This window comes from Poecilia latipinna, unplaced genomic scaffold (assembly GCF_001443285.1).
Source record: "Poecilia latipinna isolate Pla-1442-1.1 unplaced genomic scaffold, P_latipinna-1.0 Scaffold15, whole genome shotgun sequence".
Lineage (NCBI taxonomy): Eukaryota > Metazoa > Chordata > Actinopteri > Cyprinodontiformes > Poeciliidae > Poecilia > Poecilia latipinna.
The window spans coordinates 1275829-1300079 of record NW_015112631.1 but is presented as its reverse complement, the minus strand read 5'-3'; the positions used below and the strand labels follow the sequence as shown (position 1 = coordinate 1300079).

Genomic DNA, 24251 nt, shown 5'->3' with positions numbered 1-24251 from the left:
CTCTGATGCTAACTCTATGCAGAATCCCATCATATGTGGAAAACATCTTTATTGACTTTAATGGGTTTTATCCGTTATATGCTTTGATCATGACTGTTAGATAATTGTGGGAGATTTTAACATCCTTGCTGACGAGCCTGAAGACAGAGGAGATTAAAAGCTGATATTCTTGATGGTTTTGGTTTAATTCAGCTTGTTAACCCAGCAACACACAATCAAGGTCACATCATGGTTCTGGTTCTGGTCATCAGTGAGGTGTGAATATTTCCATCGTCTCTGTAACTGATGTCTCCCTGTCTGATTATTTCACTGATGTCTTTGAAACCACAATAACCGTCGACTCATTAAGCCAAACAGCTTCAGTCATAAAATGTTCTTCTACTGAAACACAGCAGAAACTTTAATCAGTTATATTTCCCCACTTCGCCTTCATGCTGCCACCTGCAGATGAGCTGCTAGACAACTTCCACCCTAACGTCTCAGATATCATTGATTTAATTGCTCCCACTAAAGTGAAGGTTGTGTCTGTAGGAACAAAATATGTGCCAACAGTCAGATCTGCAAGACGACTCTGTGGTAGAACCGACCGTAAATGGAGTAAAACTCAACTTCACGTTTATCATGAAATCTATAAAGACTGAACTAAAGCATTCAAGGGAAACGCTCTTTGCAGAAACCGCAAACAGAAACATGAAGAATGATTGAGTTTTATTTGCCACAGTTGACAGGCTCACAAACCAGCTGACCTGCAATCAAACACGGCCTGCACATTTCTTCAGAGGAAATTAGAAAATTAGAGGATTAATCTGCACATCCGCACTAAATCCAATATCAATATCAACAAAGGCAGAAAAAAAATGACACAATTTCAAATATTCAACTATAAAAACTTTGAGTAAATTATAACCAAATTCAGCTCCTGTCTTGATATCACACCCACAGCTTTTCTTCAGAAAGTCCTGCCTGTCATTTCATCTGGTCTGATTCAAATAGTAACTCATGGCTCTCATCAGGCGTTTTCCCCCAGCAGTTTTCAAACCACTGATATAAAAACAACCATCTGAACAAATCATTCCTGCAGAATTACAGGCCGATCTCCAACCTTTCATTCATCAGCAAAATGACTGAAAAGCCGTTTCAACAATTAACTGCAAAACAACCGAAACACTGAGTTCCTTTAAATCTGGACTAAAACCCGGCTGGTCAGATTTGCTTTGAAACTAAATAAATGAAACACTGAACAACATTTTGATGTGTGACGACGGCACTTTGACTGAATGTACCGTTTACTGGTTTACTGAAGCACTTTGAACCGCCTTGGTGCTGAAATGTGCTTCACAAATAAACTTGATCGATTGGTTGATTGATTCTAATCTGCAGCAGGCAGTTCGACATCCTGCCTGAGACGCTCCCACGTCAGACGGAGCTCAGACGTTTTCACGAACACAACCGGCGGTACCAGAAGCTGGTCCAATGACCGTGGTGCTACTGGGCTTGGTTGGCCAGCAAACGGGCCTGACCAGAACCTCAGAGAGAACCTGTGGAGTCAAGAGGAAGATTTCATGCAGAAGGAGCCATTTTATGAGGCTCCACCTGTTTACTGCACAGATTCAGCGCTGGTGCAGAGTTTCTGCTGCTTCTCCTTATCAATCAGCCAATCAGATTTATTTTATAGCTCATTTCAGCAACAAGGCTGTTCAAAGTGTTTTACATCATTCAAACACAAAAAACAACCATTCTTGGTTTTATTGGCTCCTCAGCAGCAAGTAGAAAATATAAACATCACCAACTGTGTAGCAGCAGCTCTATGATCTGAGACCAGAAACTGTTTCCACTTTTTTAGTTTGTAACATTTAACATGTTTATCAGCAGATCATTTTTAATTTGAACTCTAGTGAATATTAGTGTTTGATGAAAGTGGAGTCCTACCTGAGCTGCAGAGACACAGAAGCAGCATCAGAGCCGTTTGCTCCATGTTTCCTCTGATGTGGAGTGAAGCTTCGTCTCTTGATGTGATCAGGATGTGGCTCCAGACTCTGAAGACTTCCTACTTTAAGCTTTTTTATCTGCTGCTTCCTGAACGTCACAGTTCAGGTCTTTGGCTGCTTTCAGAGACGACGCCTCCTTCCTAGGAGCTCATCATGAAGATGGTTCATACTGGGCCTACTGGGATTCAGAGGTTTCACCAGTCTCTGTTGTTCCTGTGTTTAGTTCAGTCCTGGTTCTGCTTGTGGCCGGAGTGGATCCAGGTGTGTCATCCACTGAAAGGGAACCTGATGTTGTTGGCAGCAGCAGCTCAGCTTCCCTCCAGGAAGGGGTCACAGCTGAACAGAAATGAGCCCAGGTGTAGCTGCTATGAGGAGGAGAAACAGAGAGAGAACATGAGCTTAATGTCAGCATGACTGCAGACGATGGAAGGATGGAGAGAGTAGGAGAAAGTAGCAGAGGGAGGAGAAGTGGTCAGTTTGTCCTCCAGGAGGATTCCTGGAACATCTTCAGATTATAAATCTGGAACATTTCAATTTATTTTTCATAAGACATTTTCTGTCATTTTATTTCAGATTTAGTCTTTGGCCATCAGAGCAGAAAGGCTTCATAGAGGCAGAGGGAAATCTAAACATGAATCTGGATGTTCAGCCTCTGTGAGCTGAGTGATGCTAATCTGGACTGAAGCTTCAGCAACATTATCAGGTTTATTGCAACATAACGAGGTTTTTAGGGTAAATCTAAACTTTAGATCTTCAACAGGAAAAAGTTGTTTATTTCAAAGAGCTGAGATATTTTAGGCCCATAAAACTAAAAACATATTTTATTTAGAATATTAAACTCTACCAGCTCCTTTATGTTGCTGCAGCAACATGCATTCATATTAGCTGAACCTCTGCAGCTCTGATCTAAAGTTTGATAGTCGGGTCGGGATTCTGTGGTGCATTTTTAATAAGTTTTGTTTTTCTGGTATTACTAATTGCTCCCTTTGTCTACTTTCATTTTATACCTTCACAGTTTTTAACACATTTTTATGTTTATCATATTGTGATTTTTATTCTTTTCTGTTGTGGTGGATACAATGTATATATTTCACATGTGAATGTATGCTTTTATTGTGAAGGGGAGAAGGTGTCATTCATTACATTTTTGGTTGGAAGGCATTGAGAATAAATCAAGACTCAAATTACTTTTTCATCTTTTTCTTTTTTTTAGCAGTCGTGGCCACAATTCTATTAATCTGCTATTAGTCAAACTAATTCTTAGCTTATCATTAAAACTAAGCTAAACACTCATTTGAGTGGAAATATTTCCAAGCAGCCAACCTGAAAAACGTCATTGTAAAACTTGCAGCATTAGGTGGGGGAGGGGCAGGGACGCTCTGCAGAAGAAAAGCAACAGCACAAAGCAAAGTATTTGAAGCTGATTTTTAAAAATAACATAAGTAAACAGAAAATACACAAAAACTTCAAGTCGTGGTTTAAATTCTCTTTAATCCTATTTAACTCTTTACAAAGCTGCAGATATAAAACAGACATTCCTCTAAACTAAACTTCTTCAGTTTTAACCCTAAATGTGTTTTTTAAATACGGTTTCCATGGTAACTAACTTATAACTCCCCAAACAAACAGCGATGATTTACCACAGCAAATATACAATCATTATTCATAAAAAAGAAATCTGACAGTCAGAACATGGAGACACTTCCATCTTTAACAAGAACATGTTTGACCTCTGACCTTTAAATACGTCACTAAAACAGAAAATAAAGCTACAATTTTATAAACTTTTTCAAATGTTTCTTCCTGCCAGAAATTATTAACCAGCTGGGTCCAAAGTTTTTAGTGTTTTACAAGTAAAACATGCAAAAAGTTCATAAAAATGCAGTAAAGTTGTTTTATTTGTGTAGAGAAAGATTCTGACAATCACTTTCTCTGTGTAGTAAAAAGGGCAGGACCTAGTCAGGCTCGCCAAATTTAGTCAAATTTAATCTATAAAAGCAGAAAATGAGTCAACAAAAGAGAAACCGTCTTAGTGTCAAAACCTAATTTAAAAAATGATCTTTCTGTTAAAAATCCTCCTAATCTGTCAGGTTTCTGTTGTCAGTTGACTCCATTATGTAGTTTTAAACGGAGGTCCGTTTATGTGGCAGCATACTAAGGCCGTTGTAGAAAGAAAGAAAAAATTTTAATTTCCACCAAAAAAATCCAGAACTTTTCAAGAAATAAACTTGGAAATTTCAGTTTCAAAGATGATTTTTTTTTTTTTTTTTACTTTCCAAGTTGTTTTCTAGAATATTTTTGAGATTAATTTCAAAATTTCAGGTTTTCCTTAGCAAATTTTTGACTTTTCAAACTCAGAAATTTCCTTGTTTTTTATATATAAAAACTTCAAGATAAAATCAAAATTTCTGAATTTTTGGCAGAAATTTACTTCTCTTTTATATCTACAATGGCCCAAATACACCGTTGTACATTCACACCAGTCCTGTTTGGTCCGCTTTAATTGAACTCTGGTTTGCTTGCCTAGCGGTGGACTACAGCGCAGGGCATTCTGGGTAAATACAACTAAAACAAACACGCTAGCCTAGCGCTAGCAGGAGAAGCGGCTTGTGGTCTTTAGCCAAAAACAAGAGAAATCCTCCAACCTCTAAAATCTGATGATACTCCATCTCTGTTTACATTTCATGAAGAAGGAAGTTGGCTCAGCGTCTTCAGAGGTTTTTATGTTATTTCGTTCAGTGGCTCTCGGTGCAGCGCCCCCACCGGCCCGGAGGGGAACAGGCTGCTCAAAGGGTTTGATTGGTTTGAAAAAGTAACAGCAGCTGGAAGTGGAAGAAATGTTGCAATTTTGGTCCCAAATCGAAGATAAAAGAAAACTTCATGTTTTTAATTAAATACTGTTCAACTTCAACTCACTTTACTTCGACCAGCGCTTAAAAAAAAAAGTTTGATCATAATTTTGTTGAATTTAAAGATATCATTTATTGATAGATATGTGAAATTTGATTAAAAAAACCTACTTTATAAACACATAATGTTTGCATCTCTTTGCTGAACATTTCTATTGAAACTATTTGAGATTTCTATATTTCTCCTTGGTTGTAAAAAGCATAAATAGATTATTTTGTTTTAAAAGTTTAGCGTTTAAAATTGTTAAACTTGATTCTTATAATTCAGAAAACAGGAGCAAGAAAAGGAAATGTTGCAGACAGACTTAAACCTTGTTGCTGGTCAGGATAACTTTCCTACAGTCAAGTTCGACCTTTGACCCCCCACTTTGCAGCGACCAGCTTTTGGAGACTCCTGGTGGGGAATCCTCTTGGTGCTGATTCACAGCAGCATTTGTGAGTCCAGTTTTTAAACATGCCATCAGTTTTTCTTGTGTTTAAATGTTTTGTGTTATTCTTGTGTTAGCTGGTCCCACTGAGCGATCCCCGTCTGTTCAGGCTCTGTGTGCTGCAGCTCAGGCCTCGACTGTCCGTCAGGTGGCTGGACTGAGGAGCAGAAAACACAGAATCATCATCACAACATTCAGAACAATGCAAACACTCACTGCTGATGTAAACTGAGTTTCTGTCAAGTACCAATGAGCAGTCAGTATCTTACTGGTAGAGGACAGCGGCCATGTTGATCTCAGTTTGGATAATCAGGGAGAAATGCTTGCATAAGAGTCAAAGGTAGAGGTGTGCCAATCGATCGGCCACCGATCGTAATCGGCTGATTTCCGTGAAAAAGTGATGGCCCATCACCGTCTCTTGTGGCCAATCAGCAAACCGATCACATTTATCTCACTTCGCCTGCCTGCGTGTGCAGCTGATCTCCTCTTTCCTTCACACGGCTCGAGCGCGCAGCAGCAAGTCCTAAGCCATGTGGTGAGGCACTTCAACGCTCTGAGACTGAATGGGGGATGTTTGCGTGTTGTGGCGGAAAATTACCTCTCTCGTCAAAATGCACCAACACGACGAATCTAATGTGACATTTAAAAACCAAACACTTGATACATCAAGGCTCAATGCAGGAAAACAATGACATCTGGAGGGTCATGTTTTTCCAACACTCACCAGGAAGAGCATGACGGTCAGAAAGCTAAGCAAATAATCCAAAAAATAATTGAAGTCTTTGAGCTGCGATGTAAGACGCTGGTTCTGTTCTCGGTATTGGACCGCTGCTACGCTACAGGTAGTAATATTTCACAGACGGAGCTTCGCTCAAGCTCCACCTGGTAGTGACTCTCACACTGAACCTCTGCTTAAAGCTGCAGCACCAAACTAAAACAACAAAAAAATAATTTACATATGTATTAAAACTTTCACTATGTCCTAACATAAGACAGATAATCTCTGAAAATAATGGATCTCCTCAGCCTCCTCCCTGCAGGATTACTCCGCTCAGTCAGAACCAGCATTAATCAGAACCAGCACTAATCAGAACCAGCATTAATCAGCTAGCCTCTCTCTGGAAGTTATGATTTAATGACTCAGGATTGTTTATTTTGATGCAACCTGCATTTGACAGTGAATGAATGTTTCCTTTTTTCTTGACGTTATTCGATGTTGGCAGATTTATTTTACTCATGTATAATTTATGGAACAGAGTCTTACTGTTAAATATTGTTTTACTGATTGCAGGTTTTTCAGTCGTCCTTTTGACTGAATAGCTGCTGTTCTGTGCCTGCAAGTATTTTGCATTTAAAGTGAATTTATTGGCAGATTATTTTTCCATTTTGTCGGCTCAGCATTTATACCTAATAAAAAAATGATCGGCCCTCCTGGGTGATCGGAATCGAAATCAGCAGCTACAAACCTGATCAGGTCTAAACGGCCAGAGTTTGGAAACAGCTTCAGGATCTCGTTGCAACAACATGTAAAACCTGAAAACTCGTATAAGATCAAAAACTCACTAAGAGAAAAATCTCAGAATAAAGACATGAGAAACTCATTAAAATGAAAAACATATAAGAAATAAAAAACTTGTTCAAATTAGAAAACTTTCATAATGAAATGCAAAACTTGTTAAAACAAAAAACTTTAAACTTGTGTTTAATGATGAAAATCTAATTAAATTAGAGCTTTAGCATTAGCTTCCACTAAATACCATGTCAGTGTAGCGTTAGCATGTGTTAGCATAGCGCTGTGTAGGGATGTGAAGCTTTTCTCTACCAACCGCAGCTTAAAACTGAATGTTTTGTCTTTGAAAATCACCTGGGTGCCGTCGAGATTTTCTCTGGTTCCAACGTTCAACACGTTCAGAGAGTTCGCCCTCTTCATCCTGCAAAGGAAACCAAAGATGAGCCACCAGGCAAAACTCCAGAAGCCATCTTAGATTTTTCACTCGTTGTGGCTTCAGATCAAGTTAAAGTGGGATTTCTGCTGCCGTGTTCTGGAAAATTACCCAGCATTCCTCGGGGTCATCTCCTCCATCCCGACTCCTTTGAGCTTGCGGACCAGCTTCTCGCTGCTCCGGCGTATCGACTCCCGGAGTTTGGTGAAGGAGCTGCTGCGCTTCAGTCCGTCCTGCGCGGCGCCGCCGTCCTCCATGTTGGACCAGCGGGGACGGCCGTCTCCTAGACGACAGACACGGCAACAACGACTGAAAATGAAAGATTCACTTTCCAGATGTTCAGCCGGCGTTTCCAAACGTTTTGATCTTTGGGACAAAAGATCAAAAGTCAAAAATAATTTCCTGATTGAATTAATTTATTTTTTCTTTTTAACTGCAGAGTAATAAATTAAACATGCTTTATTTTAATAAAACCAAGAAAAGAATAAATTATTGTAGGACAGAGAAGTTTTATCAAACTTAAAAGAAAAGGTTTTAGTTTCTAAACTAAATATTTTCTGTTTTATCATCTAGGAGATATTTTGTCTAAATCAGCAGCAACAATAAAAACTTTCTACTAGAAGCTTCACTTTTCAGTTGATCAATGGGATCATTGAGGCACAACTTGGTGAAAGAAAGAAAAAAAATAAGTCGAGAAATAAAGAAACAGAGAAAGAAAGGAGAAAAAGGAAAAATAAAAGTAAAGAAAGAAATACATTTTAAAGGTTTTTATTCATTTATTTACCCTCCACAGATCCGAACTCCTTTTCATGAGCTCTGGTCAGAATCTCTTTGTAAAGCGCTTCAGCTTGTCTGTATTTCCCCTGTTTCAGATAACATGACGCCTGGAAAGAAGAAACAAAAGCAGCAACACCAGTTAAAAAAAAAAACATGTCTGCTTTTGAGTTTTCTTTCCACCAGATTAGCAGGGATTAAAACCGGGATTAGAAACGGGTTTCTGCCTGGTCTCACCAGGTTGTTCTTGGTTTTGGCCACGTTGGCGTCGTCCGGCCCCAGTTTGCTCTGGTAGATGTGCAGAGCGCGTTCGTAGTACTGCTCCACTTCCTGGTACTTCCCCTGGTTCTGGCACAGCAGCGCCAGGTTGTTGAGCTGCTTGGCCACGTCGGGATGCTCCGTACCCAGAACCTGAACCACGCAGGCACAGAGAGCAGAGCCGTGACTTCCATCTGACCCGAAAGGTCGGGACCAGCTGAACATCCTAACAGGACGTAAAGCCGATTTTATGTGACACCGCCCCTTTAATAAGTGGAGCTGGAAACGCCAGGCTGATTGTTAACATTTTGGCTCTACACAAGTTTGGAAAGTAACCTGGAGCCATTTGTAGAGACTGCAGATGTTTAGAAATGACGAACCGACACGTTTGGTTCTGCTAGAGCACGGCGGTGGTGTCATCATGATGCGGGATTGTTTCAGTAACAGCAGGACGGCCATTTTGCATAAAGTGGATGAAATAATGCAGATATTTAACTTAATACTGATGCAGTTTTCTGGCCGACCGCTGGTCGCCTGAGCTGCTGATTCTGGCCAATGAGGTTAAAATGTGGCTAATTTAAGCATAAACATATTTTATTTGGTAGATGTTTATTACACTGGATTTTTGTTCAGTGTTTATTATGTAGGTCTTGTGTCTGTAGACAAAATGTGTTTAGTAAAAGCAGTTTGGGTTTATAGCAAATGGTGATCATTGGGAAGTCTCCTCGTCTTACTTTCTCTCGGATCTCCAGAGCTCGTTTACAAAGCGGCTCCGCTTCTTTGTATTTTCCTCTTTTACCATAAAGCACAGCCAGGTTGTTGAGTGTAGCTGCCACCTGCAGAAACACACAATAAAACTTTATAATTAAAGTCATTATAATACGAGAATAAAATCAGAACATTACAAGAGAAAAAACTCGTAACAATGAGAATTATGTAATAAAACTAGAATAAAAAGTTGCAATTCTGGAAAAATTGCAATAATACGAGTCTATAGTCATAATAATACAGAATAATGTTATAAATCTAGAATAAAGTCACAATAAAACAAGAGTATAAAGTCGTAATTAAAAACAAAGTTGCAGTAATAGTGGCACGGTTGTAACAGTACGAGTGAATAAAGGGTAATTATTTCCTGATTGATTAAAGATGATTTCTCACAGCTGGATGATCCATGCCAAGGGTTTTCTCTCTGATCGCCAACGCATCGTTCAGCAGGTTCGCTGCCTCTTTATATTTATTCTGATCTCTGCGATTTAACCAAGAATCAGTCAACAAAACAGTGAAATTCTAACATGAATTAATAAATCACCAAAACTTTATTTTTCTTTACCTCATTTAATCCAAACTGAACCATAATATCCTTATTTTTCTGTTTTTACTTATTTTTCTTTGTTTTTTGTTGGATTTTGTGACATTTCTAAGCAAATTAGATAAATATCTCTTACTTTAAGAAGGCCAAGAGGTGGGTAGAGTATATAAAAACTATACTAAAATACTTCAACACCCTGGTGTGTGCCGCCTCACCTGTACACCAGAGCCAGGATGTTGAGCATGGTTGCTACGTCTGGGTGTGTGTGACCAGAGGACTTCTCCAGGTCTTCCAGAGCCTGTTGGGTGACATCATCAGCTCTGCGGCCGTTTTGGTCAGAAACAGGAGCAGACGGCGAGCCGCCGGTTTCACCTGCTTGCAGAGCGGCACGGCGACCTCGTAGCGACCCTGCGACGCGTACTGGATGACCAGGTTGTGGAGCGTCCGGAGGCGGGCGGGGATCTCGTAGCCGCCCTGCTGGGCCGCCGCCGCTGCGCTGCTGTGATGAGGCTGGGACACTGGAACAAAACAAATACATGAGTTCTTGAACAGTTTAGGATAAATCAATAATAAATCAATAACATGTTCATTACATGTTTTGCACAAAATCATTCTTAGACTTTAGTCTGATCAATTCAGAATGATCTCTGTCACTTTAGATCCAGATAAGCTGCTGCCTGCCACGTCCACCAAATCAACATTTACACGTGAAATTGGCTGCAAACGGATACTCAATTATACAACTGTACATCTTTGAAAAGCAGAAGTGGAGCCCCCTGGAAAACCAAGAAGACAGCAAGCAAGTGATTTCTGGATGGTAAATCAACAACAAAACACGTGACTTTTCCAGCAGCCATTGTACTGCACATACACTACAAAAACACAAAATCTTACCAAGTATTTTTGTATAGTTTCTAGACCAAATATCTAAGAAAACTTGAAATAATATAAAATTAACTCACAAGCAAGTTTTCAGAAAGATATAGGAGCTTGTTTTAAATTAATAATCCCACTGGCAGATTATTTCACAACGTAGAAAAAATGTCTTGTAATAAGTTAAATTATTAAGAAATCAGCTTCAAATCTAAAACTTACAAACAAATCTGAAATAAATCTGATGCATCAATAATGTGACTCACTAACTTTATACTTTTTTCTTTAAAACAATATCCTCCTATTCAGCTCTTTTTCTTTTAAAGTTTTATTGGCTCTAGTGGCCTTTACTTGAAAGCAGTTCGACAGGAAACAGGGTAATGAGAAAGGGAGAAGACATGCGGCGAATGTCGCCACACTGGGAATCGAACCTGCGACTACCACCACAAGGACTAAGGCCTCAATACGAGGGTTGTGCCCCGCCCCTGCGCCGCCCCAGGACCCTTCTTTAGGTTTTTAACATTTTATGGCAGCAAGACTAACATAACAGGTTTTCTTCTTTACTGATCAACACAAATGTATTTTAGTTGCCTTCTAAGTTTTGGAAAACAGGCTTTCTGCAGCCCAGCCATTTCTCCAGAATCAGAACGCGACAGTCAGCGTAATCTGAAATCGTAACGTCTTACTCTGGGACGGTTCCTCGTCTTCAGCAGGAAACAGATCATCCAGAGACTCCTTGTTGGAGGAAGTTTCTTTCTCATCCTGAAATAAAAAGCAGCACAAACATTTAAAATGGCTCCAGCAGACACTGAAAAAGAAAGTACACCCTCTCTCTTGTTGGGTTTCATGTATCAATTAGGGATGCTCCGATCAGGTTTTCTGCTGCCGATTCCGATACCGCTACTATAAATGCTACTATGTGATGTGACAAAATAAAAAAAATGATCTGGCAATAAATTCACCTAAATTAGGCATAAAACATGCTAAAAACTTGCAGGCACAATACAGCAGCTATTAAGTCAAAAGGACGACTGAAAAACCTGCAATCAGTAAAATAATATTTAACAGTAAGCCTCTCAGTTCCATAAATTATACATGAGACAAATAAATCTGCCTAAATCAAATAATGTCAAGTAAAAAAGGAAACATTCGCTCAAAGTCAAACGCAGGTTGTATCAAAAATAAATTGGCTAGCTGATTAATGCTGGTTCTGATTGCTTGTTTCTTATTGGCTAGCTGATTAATGCTGGTTCTGATTGGTTGTTTCTTATTGGCTAGCTGATTAATGCTGGTTCTGATTGGTCGTTTCTTATTGGCTAGCTGAATAATGCTGGTTCTGATTGGTTGTTTCTTATTGGCTAGCTGAATAATGCTGGTTCTGAGTGGCTGGTTCTGACTGAACAGAGAAATTCTGCAGAACACAGGAGGAGGAGATCGATTATTTTTTAGAGATTATCTGTCTCATGTTAGGACAGCGAAAGTTTTAATACGTATGTAAAATGTATTTTTTTAGGTTAGATGCTTTAAGCAGGTTCGGTGTGAGAGTCACTACCAGGTGGAGCAGAAGCGAAGCTCCGTCTGTGAAATATTACTACCTGTAGCGTAGCAGCGGTTCAACAGGAGAGCAGAACCAGCGTCTTACATCGCAGCACGAAGACTTAAATAATTTTTCAGGTTATTTTGTTTAGCTTTCTGGGTGTTTGTAGCTGTGCGCTGCTTCACTGGCTGCTCCAGATGTCATTGTTTTCCTGCATTGAGCCTCGATGGAGCCAAACTCTGTCAAGTGTTTGTTTTTTAAATGTCACATTAGATTCGTCGTGTTGGTGCATTTTGACGAGCGAGGTAATTTTCCGCCACAACACGCAAACATCCCCCATTCAGTCTCAGAGCGTTGAAGTGCCTCACCACATGGCTTAGGACTTGCTGCTGCGCGCTCGAGCCGTGTGAAGGAAAGAGGAGATCAGCTGCACACGCAGGCAGGCGAAGTGAGATAAATGTGATCGGTTTGCTGATTGGCCACAAGAGACGGTGATGGGCCATCACTTTTTCACGGAAATCAGCCGATTACGATCGGTGGCCGATCGATTGGCACACCTCTACCTTTGACTCTTATGCAAGCATTTCTCCCTGATTATCCAAACTGAGATCAACATGGCCGCTGTCCTCTACCAGTAAGATACTGACTGCTCATTGGTACTTGACAGAAACTCAGTTTACATCAGCAGTGAGTGTTTGCATTGTTCTGAATGTTGTGATGATGATTCTGTGTTTTCTGCTCCTCAGTCCAGCCACCTGACGGACAGTCGAGGCCTGAGCTGCAGCACACAGAGCCTGAACAGACGGGGATCGCTCAGTGGGACCAGCTAACACAAGAATAACACAAAACATTTAAACACAAGAAAAACTGATGGCATGTTTAAAACCTGGACTCACAAATGCTGCTGTGAATCAGCATCAAGAGTTCCACATCGCTTAGGATTTGCTGCTGTGTTTGTGCAGTGTGAAGGAAAGAGGAGACCAGCTGCACACGCAGACTGCGAATGAGATACAGGTGATCGACGATCACTTTTTAAAAAACTTTTTCACGGAAATCAGCTAATTATGATCGGTGGCCGATCGATTTGCACACCTCTAGTATCAATATATGGGCCCTGACATCAGCATTAGTGACGTTTGTCCAGAAAGTGATTGCAGCTGCTTAGTCAGGGAAACTGTTTCTCTTCTTTCAGTGGTTTAAATGTAAGTGTTTGGTTCCCTGAACAGTCGGATCGGTGAGGAGTCTGTAGGTTGCTGGTTCTCACCAGAGGCGGCTCGTCCTGGTCGTATTTGCGTATGGAGGACATGAACTGCAGGTGTTTGTTCTGCTCCTCCAGGGTCACGACCTCCTGCTCCTTGTCCTGCAGCCGCTGCTGAGCGCCAGCGAGTTCGTCCCTCAGCCACTGGTTCTCCTGAACGAGGCGGCGCACCTGACGGTGGACCAGAGGTGGGTACAGTACCAAACATTTTACTCAAGTAAAAAAGTGTTTGGTAAAAAGTCGACTCAAGTACTGAATAACTGATCAAATTATCAAACATTTAAAAATTACATCATCAGATGGACCAAAATATAAAAGTGGAAATTTTGGCACTTTAACTACAAAAAAGACAATAATTCATATAAGTGATGAAAAATAATAAAATCAGGCAAAAGAAAATTTGACTAACTTCTGTGGAGAAATCTGGATGTGGAGTCGGAGCTCAGCTGTGATGCGTTCACTGACTCAGACTCAGTCAGTTTCTAATTATACATTTCTTCCATTGTTGACGTCCAGATTTACCGACTGCGGCGTCTTCTGGTGCAGAATTATGAGTCATGTCTCGTCAATGACGTAAAGGTTGGACAAAATGCGACATGAGCGTTCTGACTGAAGAGCAGAGGTGCAGAAAAAAAATCGATTCTTTAAAGAATCGCAATCCCTAATCCTGGGAATTCGTAGTTGATCCAAAATGCTCACAAATAGATTTAAAAAGCATTTCAGTTGTATGTCGCTGCTGCTCCTATTTGCATATCACATCATGGATTCACTCAGCCGCTGGATGTGTGAGGATTAATTGATATTTTTTTATTTAAGAAAAAGCAAGGCAGCTAAGCTAACCTAATTCTGGTAGTTTAAATATTTTTGTTTAGACATCAACCGATTGATACATTATGGAACCTTATAGAATTGTTTGTAATAAATGTTTTATTTGTTTACACAGTTTTTCCTCTTCAGTCACAGGATTTAAACAAAACCTCCAGACCATTTGAATACAAAAATTGGTTTCTGAATTAAAAAAAGCTTCTGAGTCAAATTTAACTCTAAACGCTGGAATCAAATCGCTAGACACTGAAAAATATACATCTCTGCTGCAAAGGCTTTGACAATTATCACATACGTTAACTTATATCCGTACAGAAGTGGAACAAATCCTTTTTTTGGGGGGGTGAAAAGTTTGGAATCGGGCCGTTCAGACTGCCGTGACAAAGACGGATATGGATCACATTCGCCTGCTGTCTGATCAAAGCCTAAGATCTGATTTTAGTCAAAATCCAAGCAAAAGATTTGGTAATTTAAGCTACAGAACTTAAAAAAATCTATGATTTCATTCACAGACAGCCACACGTCTTACCTGAGCTCGTAACTTTTGCTTCTCTGCCTCCAGTGAGCCAAGATGAGACGACAGAGCCATCATCACCTGCACGGAGTATTAAAATTAACTAGGAACTCTAGATGAATAAAGTTTTATAATCTTAATCTGAAAAGTCTAATGACAAGTGTTATTTTTGTAGCACATTTCACAGGTATGGAACCGAGAAAGGACTTCCCATGGTTCATCAAAACCAATTTGAAACAGAATCAACGATAACAGCAATCAATCAGGAAAACATTGCAAAAGTTTGTCACTGGTCACATTTTGGGAAAAAAAGTCTTAGAGGAGTCTAAAAGTCGCTAAATAGAAAGGAAGTTTGTTAACCTGCCAACAGTGATTTCCTCCCACTTAACCCACTTGGCCACGCCCCTCAGTGGTTTGTGGCTCCGCCCACTTTAGGGGAACTTTTACAAATTTGGGGGCGAAGCTATTCTATTTACAGTTTAGAATAACTTCTAGAGCAGCAGCGTGCAGTCTCTAGATCGACGGTCTAAAAAGTCACTATATGTAGTGACAAAGTCGATAAAATATTTATATTTATTTCATTATCTAAGAATAATGAAATAAAAGCTCCTGAACTAGAAATATCAGTTTCATTTGCACTTTTAAGTCTTTTTTAAAGGGCCTATCTTTATGTTTCTGTGCAAATGTTACCATTTTTGTGTACTTTTATTTAATTCTGCAACATTTTGCCAAAAAAACAAAACTGTCTCAGAGCTGCCGTCTTTGGGTTGGACAGCAGATACTGCAGTTGAATTTTCCTATTGGTTACATCAGTACCGCTTGCTTAGCGTTACACACTAGGTTGGGTATAAAGGCACTGGCTGCTCGCTCTGGACACAGCAGAGCTGCAGAGTGACAGGGAACTTTCACATGTTGCCATAAAAGTCTTTGATATCTCAGAAAATTGATTTATTTTCTAGATAGTCATATTTTGTAAAAATACAAAAAAGTCGCTAGAGGGGTCAGAAATGTCACTAAAAAGAGCAACAAATTCGTTAAGCTGCCAACATCGCTTTCCCCCCACTTAATCCACTTGAGGCCCCGCCAACTGAAGAGGAAATGTTTCTAAATTTGAGGCGGGGTTTTCCTAGTTACAGTTTAAAATAACGTCTAAAACCACAGTGTGCCCTCTTTAGCTGAACATGGCTATTGCACCTGAAAAAAAGTTGAAAGATTTGTCACTAGTCACTGTTTAGAAAAAAGTCATTAGAGGAGTCTAAAAAGCTCAGTGTATCTTGGCTCCGCCCACTTTAGGGGAATTTTTCCAAAATTGGGGGCGGGGCTAAGATAGTAATTTTAAAGTAACTTCTGAAGCAGCATCGTGCGTCGCAGGTTTGACGTACTTGCGCCTCGCTCAGCCCCAGCTCGATCCTCTCCAGCGACTGTCGGATGATGCTGCTCTTCTCCTGCTCCACGCCGCCGCCGCCGTGAGACGCCGGGTGGCTCTCCATCGCCTCCTGCAGGTCGTCCAGCAAACTGCAGTTCTCCCCTTTCAGAGCTTCCAGCCCTGCGATCACCTGCTGCGTGCTGCACAGGATCTCCTCCCCCGACAGCATGCTTCCTGCTTCGATGCTGCTGCTCAACCTGCGACTGACCTGAGAACAGCAGAAAGAGGGTTGAAACAGCGAAAAGGGGAACGAAGAGGAATTGCTGCTATTGAAAAATAGGAGGAAATATTGAATTACATTGAGCTGCAGACAATAACAACAATAACCTGGTTCACAGCTGACAGAAACTAAACAACTTCTGCTTTATGCTGAACAAAAATAACACAAACAGCTTCCTCTTCTACCTTGATTAATAAAAATATATAAATGTTTCTCTGAATGAGTTTGGACAAATTATTTAAAAGCTTTTAATGAAGAGAAAAAATAGAATTTTAAAAATTAAGATTTGTTTTAAATGATTTCAAATTTATCTTAATTAATAAAAACCTTAAATCTCAATGAATTTCCATTATATTCTTATAAAAACAGACCTAAATAAAATAAAAGCATAGTTTTAGGTATAGGATATATTATTAATCATCTATTATTAACAACCTGTTAATTTCTCTGAGGTCTGTTTATGTAAGCTACCTGACAAACCTGAGAAAAAACTATGAATCAGACTAAAAATCAACAAATTGCAGGTCAATATATCACCAATTTGGACAAAGAGGAATCTGAAAAATTCTGTATTAAGTGGAAAAAATAATTTAAAAAGTAGCAAAAAAAAACAACCCCAAATTGCCTTTTGATATAAAAGGCAATTAATGCAAATTCTCAGAAAAAGCTGGTGATAGTAGAAACTGACTTAAAATGACCAAAAACCATATAACCGAGTCTTTAATTATATTCTCATTAGCGTTGGGACTTTAGTTAATTTCAATTATTTAATTACATGGATTTTAAATCAATAAATCACATTTTCCTCTTTTACATGCAAAAGTCCAGAGCCAGAACCTTTATGTTTGCATGTTTCTGGTACACCGGTAAATCTGACGCACAAACAGCAACAGATGACAAATCTGCTTCTCTTGAACACTAGAGTCTTGTTATTCCCTTATTAGATAAAAGGATATTAATAATAATACTATTTATTCTCAGCAACAAAAGGATGCTTGTTTCATTTAGCAATAAAAATATCATTAAAAGCAGATTTGGTGCTTCTGAGTAAAAGTCTAAGGAAATCCGAGTTCCTGTTTATTATTAAACTAAAACAAACAGAAGACAAATACTTTGTGTATCTTTTCATTGTTAAAATATTTTAATTTCTCAGTAATATTTGACTCTAATTAATAATATATCCATCATCACCTTTACTCTTGGATTAAATTTGCACCATTCTTAAACTGCAGTTGCTAATTAGAGCAAAAACATGCAAATTGTTAGATTACTAGATTATCTGAGGTTTTCAGCAGGAGACTTTGACTCATCCACAGGTGGAGAATAAAGGAAGTTGTAGGTTTGATGGAAACAAACCGGAGGGAACAAAGAGGGAACAACTCAATAACAGTCAAATAAAAATATAAAAAACCGACGACTGGTGAAAACAAGACATGAAATCTTCATTTGACTTTTACTGGGTGACACGAGTCAGCATTGGACTTCCATAACAGCTCTTAATAACTTTGGCTAGAAAGTAAAAGGAACCAGTTACTATTTTTAAATACAATTTTAACAGAAAATGTAGTTTTTTTAAAACAAGTTTTCAATCTTTTTGCTGCAACATTTACACTGAATTTCCACAAAGATTGAAACTAAAGGTACCAGCAATCGTTTCCCTTGTCATTAGTTGAAATTGTTTTTTTCTTTGTTTTTTCACTGATTGTGGTTCTGCTGTCCAGAACTGGAGAAAGTTTTGTTCATTAACCCGGTTCTTCCTGTTTCCCCTCCCCAGCCAAACGTAACGCTGCAGACGATCATTGTGTTTTATTCCTCATTTGTTCACATTAATGTCTTTGATGTTAGAAAGTCAACAGAATGTGACTCTCACAAGTGTTGGATTTCAGATGTTTGAGCCATTATATGCTGCAACTTCTGTAAATAAATGAGAAGTTTAGCATTTTGCATGCACTCTGTGTGAAGGTTGCATCCAGCAGGTGCATTTAAAGCAACGGAGTGAAAATCAAAGCTGGGAAGGTTTTCTAAAAGAGATGATTATTTTTTGATATATTCTTTTGAATAACAAATGTGTAAACATTACTTTTTATAGTAAAAGTCATTATGAAAGTATTCAAAACAAGCCAAACCAAAGAAAACCAGAAACTGCAAACCATTAGTATATATTACTGCAAACATCGGCAACAGCATTCTGCCAAGTCGGTAATCAAGAATCTTTGGAAGATGATTTAATTTTCAGGTTTAATTCAGAATTCCTAAAATTAAAATCTTAATTCTTGCATAAAACAGAATTCAGATAAGAAATTGAATTCTTACATTAGTCAAGTGACTTTTCTTTGCAGATTATCATATTAAAATCAGAATAAAGTCAGAATTCTCACTTTTCACCAGAATTAATAGATTCAAGTCATAATTCTCTTTTTATTCCATAATTCTCAGATTAAAAGCAGATTTTTTTAGATTGAAGTGAGAATTATCTTTTCCAAAATTCTAATTCAAGTCAAGCTTTTTAGTCATAATTTTGTTTTTATTTCCGAATTCTCAAATTGAAGCCAGAATTTATAGAATAAAGTCAAAATTCTGTTTTTTTCCATAATTCTTAGATTAAATTTTGAATTTTTATTTTAGTTAGATGACTTTTCTTTAGCAGATTAAAACCATGTTCTCAGATTAAAGTAAGAATGTTTTTCGGTGAGGTTCCCCTGTTCTCTTCCATAACAGTCAGTATAATAATGCATGTTTAAGATATTTTTCTGTTTCAGTACTCCTGAATTATAATGTTCACTCAACAATATTATGTAGAAATATTTAAGTATGAAGTATTTTAACCAGCTGTAGTGAAACATTTAAAACATGCAGTGCTTTAGTCCCACACCTACAGATAGATGGAGGGTATGAACATGTCCTTATTATCCCTGAACCAATCGTCTAGACGGGATGAGCAGACCGTGACTGCAGATTACTCACGGTAAACATAAATGGTGGTTGCTAAACAGCGGAACCTGCAGGGATGGGAGGACCCAAAAACTCCTGTCTGTTTACAGTGGGCGGCGCAACAGGCCTCAGCGCACATACATCGGGAAAAAAGGGAATTTATCAGCCTTTTTGCTAATAAGCCAACATAATTAAACCTGCGTCACGCCATCAGACGTGTTTGCTGTTTTATTAATTAAATGTGTCGGATTTCAGCGAAAACATAACCTCTGTTTGGCGCTACAAAGCGGCTGCTGCCAGATAAAACTGCTCTATAATTAACACAAATATAAAAAATAAGCACATTTACACATATAAACAAAAGCTCGGCGATGAAAGTTATTTATAGCATACCTGCTAAACAAGGCTCCTCCGTAGCGGGTTACTCCTTTTGGCAACTCTTTAGGTAACAAAATGTTAATTTTAGTTGGAAGCTCAAAGCCGGAAACAGTCGAACAGGATCGGTTTTGGTTTCATTAATATAACGAAGTGCTGGACAGGTGAAATTTGGATGTTGTAAATCATTCACCTGTCGCTTCTTCGGCTGTCAGCTCCTCCTGTTGTTAAACAGCATCAAGCTGGCGCTGGAAGCAACACTTCCGCTTCAGAACTTCAAAATAAAAGTCCAAGGAGCGCAGAAGGCACAAAGGAATTAATTTACACAAGCTTTGAAAGTAATCTAGACTCTTACGAAACAAAGCAGCTTCACGACAAATAAATAAAAGTAATCAAGATCAAATATATAAAACATAAGAGAGCAAGAACCAAAAATTCGCCCTCAAATGACAGGAAATTGTTTAGGACAGTGGTGTCCAAATTCAGATTGGAACGACTCAGGGTCTATTTATATTATTTACTGGAAAACAAAATGTGTCCATCTGCATTAGCTCCATTTGCTGCAGTAATTCTTTACAGGCAAGTTAACATTATTATCTAAAAAAATAACACATAGCTTCATTATGTTTAAAGTAAAACGTTAAAACGACGCAACGTACTTTTACTTTGAAATTCGTGTCTGTTTACTTCCTGTATTTGCTCCGTAATGTTCAACCTGATGAATCGGAGGAGCTTACCTGATCCGTATCCCATGATACACCGCGGAGCCGGGCTCTTGATCAGGCTGGGTGAGCGCCATCTTTCGGTGGAGAGTGGAACTGCAGGTCATAACGCATCAGTAACAAACTATACGTTTTATATGCTTTTTGGCCTTTATGGAAACTTTCATAGTTTTATCTGTAAGAAAGAAGCTACATTTACTTAAAAATGTTTTATCTTTTCGTTTTTCAGCCTTGTGGCTAATTTTTAAACCTGATTTTAACCATGTGTTTGTTACCATGTTACATACATATGTTGTATGTTCATGGTTATTAGTTAATATATGTTGCAATGTGTTATTAAGTTCTGATACATTGACTTTTGTAGCAATGAAGAAAAAGTCAGTTAAAAAAATGCAGAGAACTATTCAGATAATTTTTTCTAATTAAAATCAAAGATGGAGGCAGAGGTTATCTTAGATATAACGTAGAATTGGATCTTGTTAGTATAACAATGAAAGTCAATGCTGAATGCACAGAAAATATAAGGTATAATGTTTTTCTAAAGTGGATTAAGTTGTGCAATTATCAGTTCTGACTAGAGAGTAGAGGACAAACGCTGCTTTAATTTAAAATCTCATCTGTGTAAAGTTAAGTCCCTCTAAACCAGTTCAGACCTGTAAATCCTCCTTTAACCCCCATGACCTTCATTATAACTGTTAGTCACCTTTGTTTAGTGTAACAGTATCTTTTTAATTTTATTTAATTCAAACCAGCTTTGTTTTTTCTTTTAAAGGTTTTCTTTGCTTTTTTTATTCAGTATTTGACTACAAACTCTCTCAAATTTCATGTAGCTGCTGTTTACACTGATTAAATATTTCACACATTGTCATTTTTCTCTCACCTCCCAGTTGGAGGGTCGCGCTTTGAGGATGCGTTGACAACACTGCACAACATTCCAGCTTAAAAGCCAAAAATAATCATTAATCAGTTATCTTTGCATTCCTTTAAAAAAAAAATACACAAATGATAACTGGGATCAGATCAACCAAAAGCTAAGCTGCACAGAGAGTTAAAGCAGATTAATAAAAACTAGATTTTGTCATTTCAACTGAAGGTTTTGATTGGGCAGTGTGTGAAAAAGTACACATTAGTGAAGAAACATGATGCTTAGCAACTGAAGCAAGTTACCGCAGTCCTGACCAGCATCCACTGGTAAAAATAGACGTAAGGTACAAATGGAAACAATGACAGAGAAATATCTGACATCCGTCTTAAGTCACATGGCTGAAAATCTTCTATGAAGTTCATATGATAGGCAAAAAAAGAAAGTAAAAAACAATTACATTGAAAAGAATTAGGCAATGCATTTCCTTGGAAGGCCACTAGGTGTCAGACTAGAGCAGAATCTGAAAACTTTGCCATCGGAACCACAAAAACTTCCTATAAAAACAGTTGATTGGCCTTTTGTGTTTATTGTAAAATATAAATTATCAATAAAATAAATGTACTATGATTAATTAAACAAAACAAATTACTGTTGTTTTCTGTTATTTTTAAAAATGGGTGTATAATCCATTAAAGAGCTGAGTGTTCTTAAATTTTGGCTTGGTGGTTATTTTTTCAGAATAACAACTTCTTATTTTAAAAATGTCTTCAACAAAATATGAGATGTTTGTTCTACCTCATGTTTTTCCTTTGAGCAGATTTTAATTTGCATGTTTTCAAACAACCTGCATCACTGGAAACTTTACCCAAAGTGTTTGTATGTTTGTCAAACTGTATCAGCATCAGCCTCCAGAAACAAACTTTCTTTAAATTTGGTTTAGGGTCACACAAAATGAATCTTTGACATCTTACCCCTGCCAAGGAATTAATATTGATAATCTGTAATAATTAACTTGAATTGTAGGCAAGCAAATCACAGTTTCCACTTTGCAATGTTTTATTTAAGCGTAATTGCTCCTAGAGATAAATACTAATGTCATCTGTGTCCAAACAACATTTGCTTGTGATTTTAAACTATTAAGCTGTATTTGAAATGCAGTGACAATATAACAGAATATAAAAATAGAAAACAAAAGCAAGAGCAGCTGTCTACATTCCCCCAAAGTTACACTCCATCAGAGTCTTCTTTGTGCTACTTAGTTTCACAGGGGCTGACAGGCCTTTCCAGCTGTCAATGGGCAACAGGCAGGGTAAACCCTAATTCATCACAGGGCCACCCTTCAAGAACAGATTCATTAAACAGCTGTGGTGAGATACTTCAGCCACTTCTTCAGCTATGCTGTCAATATGGCTGAGAAACTCTCCTGGTAGTAATGTTCTTCACGACAGCCTTAAGGTTATGTAACATGAAGTCCTAACGAAGACGAACATGAAATGAATATAAATCATCAAATATGATAAAGTCTTTGCACCTTTTAATGACCATCACCTCAGTGATCTGAGTTCGACCTCCTGCCTTTTCTTAGCTGTACCACTTGTTTCCACAACAAAAGTCAAAAGATATGCATCTGATTAGAAATTAGGAATAAATGGGGAGTTAGAGGAAGGAAGGGGGGTCATGATGAAATGACCGCTGAGTCAATGCAATTCAATCGGAAGCCTTTGGAGGACCTGGACAGGCAACACTAAAGATAGAAGTCCACAGTTCGCCGCTGAGATCCCCTTAGTGACCCCTCAGGACCAGCTCAGGTTTCATCATGAGCACCCCGCTGTCACCGTCACACGAACTCTAAATTATCACGCAACAACTATGAACCAGAGCTTAAGTGCTTAGAAAGAAATCATCAGTTGCATATTTCCTGAAGGCATGAAGCATTATTTACCATATGGGACGATGATTGGTTATGCACTCCTCAAATCTGGCCTTGGAAGAGCAGCAAGAAAGCCATTCAAACTGGCTATAGTTTGAGAAAGAATGGTGAAACATGGCGGTGAAAGCATCATGCTATGGGCATACTTTCCTTCAGGAGGGAAAGGGATGGTACGTTGGTACGTTATTTTGTCTATTTTTATCGTAAAAGCTCTCCATACAACCCACCTGTACCACTCCAGGTCCCTTCAGCTGTAGGGCCTTAGGATAATGGTAAAATTGGTAAATGCCCTGTATTTGTGCAGCACTTTACCAAGTCCAGAGGACCCCAAAGAGCTTCACACTACATTTCAGTCATTTATCCATTCATGTACACGTTCACATGCTGACAGTGACTGGATAGTAGCCACAGCTGCCCTGTGCACACTGTCAGAAGTGAGGTTGCCATGCTCCGGTGCCACCAGGCCCTCTGACCTTCACCAGCAGGTAGGGAGGGTGTCTTACCCAAGGACACAGAGAGAGATGGAACGGGGATCGAATCAGCAACCCACGAGTTGTGGTACAAACTCCTACCATCGTTGCCACCCGACAGTATGGAACCATAATGGTTGGTATATTTAGGGTGGAGACGTTGGCATCACACAACAAGGTCCATTGTTTGAAGGACAGAAAAATGTCACTATTTGCAACAAATACAAGTCATATTAATGCATCCCATTTATCGTTGCACTAGTATGATGCCACATTAAGCATTTGGATTTAATATCACCTGCCCAGCAAGAGTCCAACTGGTGGTGGAAATGCAATTCTGAATACACCAGACCATGAATAAGCTGCTTCTCCATTGTCAAATCTCACTCTATCCAAGTTGTGTGTGTCCATATGCCGTGTGTTCCTCACTATGTGGGCATGAACAGGAGCAGAAATATGGGACCATAGGCAGGCTGGGAACCTGCAGGAACTGTGGTCGACGTTCCATTGATGTAATTTTGTGCCCTGGGGCGGCCAGGATTTATAAAATCTCTCAGTGTTTGTAGCAGGTTGCCCCTCCAGTTAACGCTGTATACTCCCTTTGCTCATCCAGAGACATACAGTTGTGGTCAAAAGTGTACATACACTTGTAAAAAATCATAATGTTATGGCTGTCTTGAGTTTCCAATAAGT

At 38.8% G+C, this 24251-nt stretch overlaps 1 protein-coding gene and 1 long non-coding RNA gene across 2 annotated transcripts; one reads left to right on the top strand and one right to left on the bottom strand.

Annotated features, from left to right (window-relative positions):
* Positions 1–4950: 4950 nt before the first annotated feature.
* On the bottom strand, positions 4951–19824 carry klc3 (kinesin light chain 3). The gene is made up of 14 exons (XM_015033460.1): positions 19590–19824; positions 16002–16253; positions 14635–14700; positions 13287–13451; positions 11172–11247; positions 9985–10130; positions 9828–9910; positions 9462–9549; positions 9035–9136; positions 8280–8453; positions 8053–8152; positions 7380–7551; positions 7190–7256; positions 4951–5482 (listed from the first exon to the last, which is right to left on the bottom strand). The coding sequence occupies exons 2-14, from the start codon at positions 16212–16214 to the stop codon at positions 5399–5401; spliced, it is 1536 nt and encodes a 511-aa protein (XP_014888946.1). The 5' UTR covers positions 16215–16253; positions 19590–19824; the 3' UTR covers positions 4951–5398.
* On the top strand, positions 5489–12860 carry LOC106948031 (uncharacterized). The gene is made up of 2 exons (XR_001425100.1): positions 5489–5665; positions 12466–12860. It is a non-coding gene; the product is annotated as an uncharacterized LOC106948031 (long non-coding RNA).
* Positions 19825–24251: the final 4427 nt, after the last annotated feature.

Excerpts from the sequence above, each read along its gene's own strand:
- klc3 (XM_015033460.1), bottom strand. The coding sequence starts at position 16,214 with ATGCTGTCGGGGGAGGAGATCCTGTGCAGCACGCAGCAGGTGATCGCA. Across the intron at positions 11,248-13,286 it reads ACCAGGACGAGCCGCCTCTG|GATGAGAAAGAAACTTCCTC; the intron begins GTGAGAACCAGC and ends TTTTTATTTCAG. Across the intron at positions 7,552-8,052 it reads GGAGTTCGGATCTGTGGAGG|GAGACGGCCGTCCCCGCTGG; the intron begins GTAAATAAATGA and ends TCTGTCGTCTAG.